The 2,025-nt window shown below is 59.5% G+C and overlaps 1 protein-coding gene across 1 annotated transcript in view; it reads left to right on the top strand.

The window, feature by feature from the left end:
• The window catches only part of LOC104532567 (serine/threonine-protein kinase 10-like), a 9,082-nt gene that overhangs the window by 1,888 nt on the left and 5,169 nt on the right, over positions 1–2,025 (top strand). The window contains exons 3-8 of the mRNA XM_029087432.1: positions 5–80; positions 193–265; positions 650–844; positions 1,181–1,262; positions 1,348–1,461; positions 1,556–1,753. Of these exons, the coding sequence (XP_028943265.1) occupies positions 5–80; positions 193–265; positions 650–844; positions 1,181–1,262; positions 1,348–1,461; positions 1,556–1,753 (738 nt within the window). The remainder of the gene's footprint in view (positions 1–4; positions 81–192; positions 266–649; positions 845–1,180; positions 1,263–1,347; positions 1,462–1,555; positions 1,754–2,025) is intronic.

Genomic DNA, 2,025 nt, shown 5'->3' with positions numbered 1-2,025 from the left:
CCTGCACGGCCACAAGATCATCCACAGGGATGTGAAAGCTGGAAATGTCCTGCTCACCCTCGATGGGGACGTCAAACTGGGTGAGTCCCAGAGGAATCGGGGCCCGTGGGGTGGAGGGAGGTTGGGAGTGAAGCCCCAGGGATGGTTCGTCCCCAGGATCTTTTCCAACCACCACTTTTTTCTGCTCTGCAGCTGATTTTGGTGTCTCAGCCAAAAACTCCAGCACTGTCCAGCGCCGGGTGTCCTTCATTGGCACCCCGTACTGGTAGGTGTGGGGCAGAGATCCCTGGGGGTGGTGGGATTTGGGAGTGCTGGCAGAAGGGAGCCCAGGTGTCCCGTTCCTCCTGCAGATGCTCACAACTGGCTCCTCGACACCAGGAGCATCTCAAGAAACCAGATCTTTCCTCCTCCAGCCAACCCCAGCTCCAGGTTGAGCTTCTCAGTAGCATGAGACCTTGTATGGAGAGGGGGCATGGGGTGCTGGTGGGTTCAAGCCCTCCTAGGGTAGCGGTGGAAGAGTTGGGGTTGAATCTCACCTCTTCTGCCTGTAGGGTTGTCTCCAGAGGAGATGTCACCTGGGTTTGGTTTCAGGGGGAGACACCAGCCCAGGGCAGGCTGGATCTCTTCCCCCATCTCCTCCCACGTGCAGGATGGCCCCGGAGGTGGTGCAGTGTGAGACGTCCAAGGAGAGCCCCTACGGCTACAAGGCTGACATCTGGTCACTGGGCATCACGCTGATCGAGATGGCTGAGATGGAGCCCCCCTACCATGAGCTGAACCCCTTCCGGGTGCTGCTGAAGATCACCAAGTCCCAGCCACCCACCTTGCGTCACCCCAAGAGGTGGTGAGTCTCCATTGCAGAGACATCACCCCAACGTCACTGATGGTGGGAGAGGTTGTCACATGGGGCAGCTCCTGCTTGAAATAATGTCCAGGCAGCTGGGATGCGCTCTTGGACCATGAGTGATGCTGGTTGTGATTCCTCTAAGCTCAGCTCCAGAGGTGGCACCATGGGTTTCCCATCAGAAGGTGACACCAGTGGGCAGCACAGGGGTGGGGACCTCCTGCCAAGGTGCTATCAGAGCCTGAGTGTCCCTAGCAACACCCCAAGGATCTGTAGGGTCCACAGTGGGGGTGACAAGGAGCTTCTGACCCCATACTCACAGGCACCAACCCACAGGTCTGAAGACTTCAAGGACTTCCTGAGGAAATCCTTGGAGAAGAGCCCTGAGGCGCGGTGGTCGGCCAGCCAGCTCCTGCAGGTGAGTAGCACCCATCACCCCCTGCCCGGGGTGGTGGGACCCATCTCCAGTGCTGGCCCTGCTCACCTGCCTTGCTCCCACCCAGCACCCCTTTGTGGCCGGCATCTCTGACAAGCGGCCACTCCGGGAGCTGGTGGCCGAAGCCCAGGCTGATGTGCTGGAGGAGGAGGAGGATGAAGAGGAAGGTCCAGTCCCCTTGGTGAGTGAGTAGTGACTGGCTGGGGGGGCAAGATCTCTCCAACCCTTTCCATGAGCTCACTGAGCCTCACCTCTCCTCCACTGTCCACCCACAGCCAGGGCAGGAACATGGAGAGTCCTCCTGCCCCCTGGCACCAGGGGATCTCCTGGAGCACCAGCTCCCAGACACCATGGGGAGTGTCGTTGAGGAGCCGGGAATCCCATCTGATGTTCAGGTGGTGGTAGAGCCCAGGACCAAGACAGCATCAGAGTTCTTGAAGCAAATGAAGAGGAGGTCCTTGCCTGCGGGCTCCGTGAGGCTCCCTGTGAAGATGCCATCTGAGTTTCTGAGGCTGATGCGGCGCAGGTCGTTTTTTGGAGGGATGAAGTCCCAAGAAACAGTTAAGGAGCAGCACAGGGCAGAGCCAGGGGGGTTGGATGTTACGGTGCTGGATGTTCCTCAAGGGACATCAGTCCCAGCAGAGGCAGGAGGAGAAGTTCAGGGGTGTCAAGAGGAGGAGACCAGCCCTCTGAGGACCCCCTGTGATGTGGCCGAGCTCCTCTCAGGGCCACTGGAGCCAGGAGA

Source organism: Antrostomus carolinensis, unplaced genomic scaffold, assembly GCF_000700745.2.
Source record: "Antrostomus carolinensis isolate BGI_N321 unplaced genomic scaffold, ASM70074v2 scaffold15511, whole genome shotgun sequence".
NCBI lineage: Eukaryota > Metazoa > Chordata > Aves > Caprimulgiformes > Caprimulgidae > Antrostomus > Antrostomus carolinensis.
This window is presented reverse-complemented; position numbering and strand designations above follow the sequence as displayed.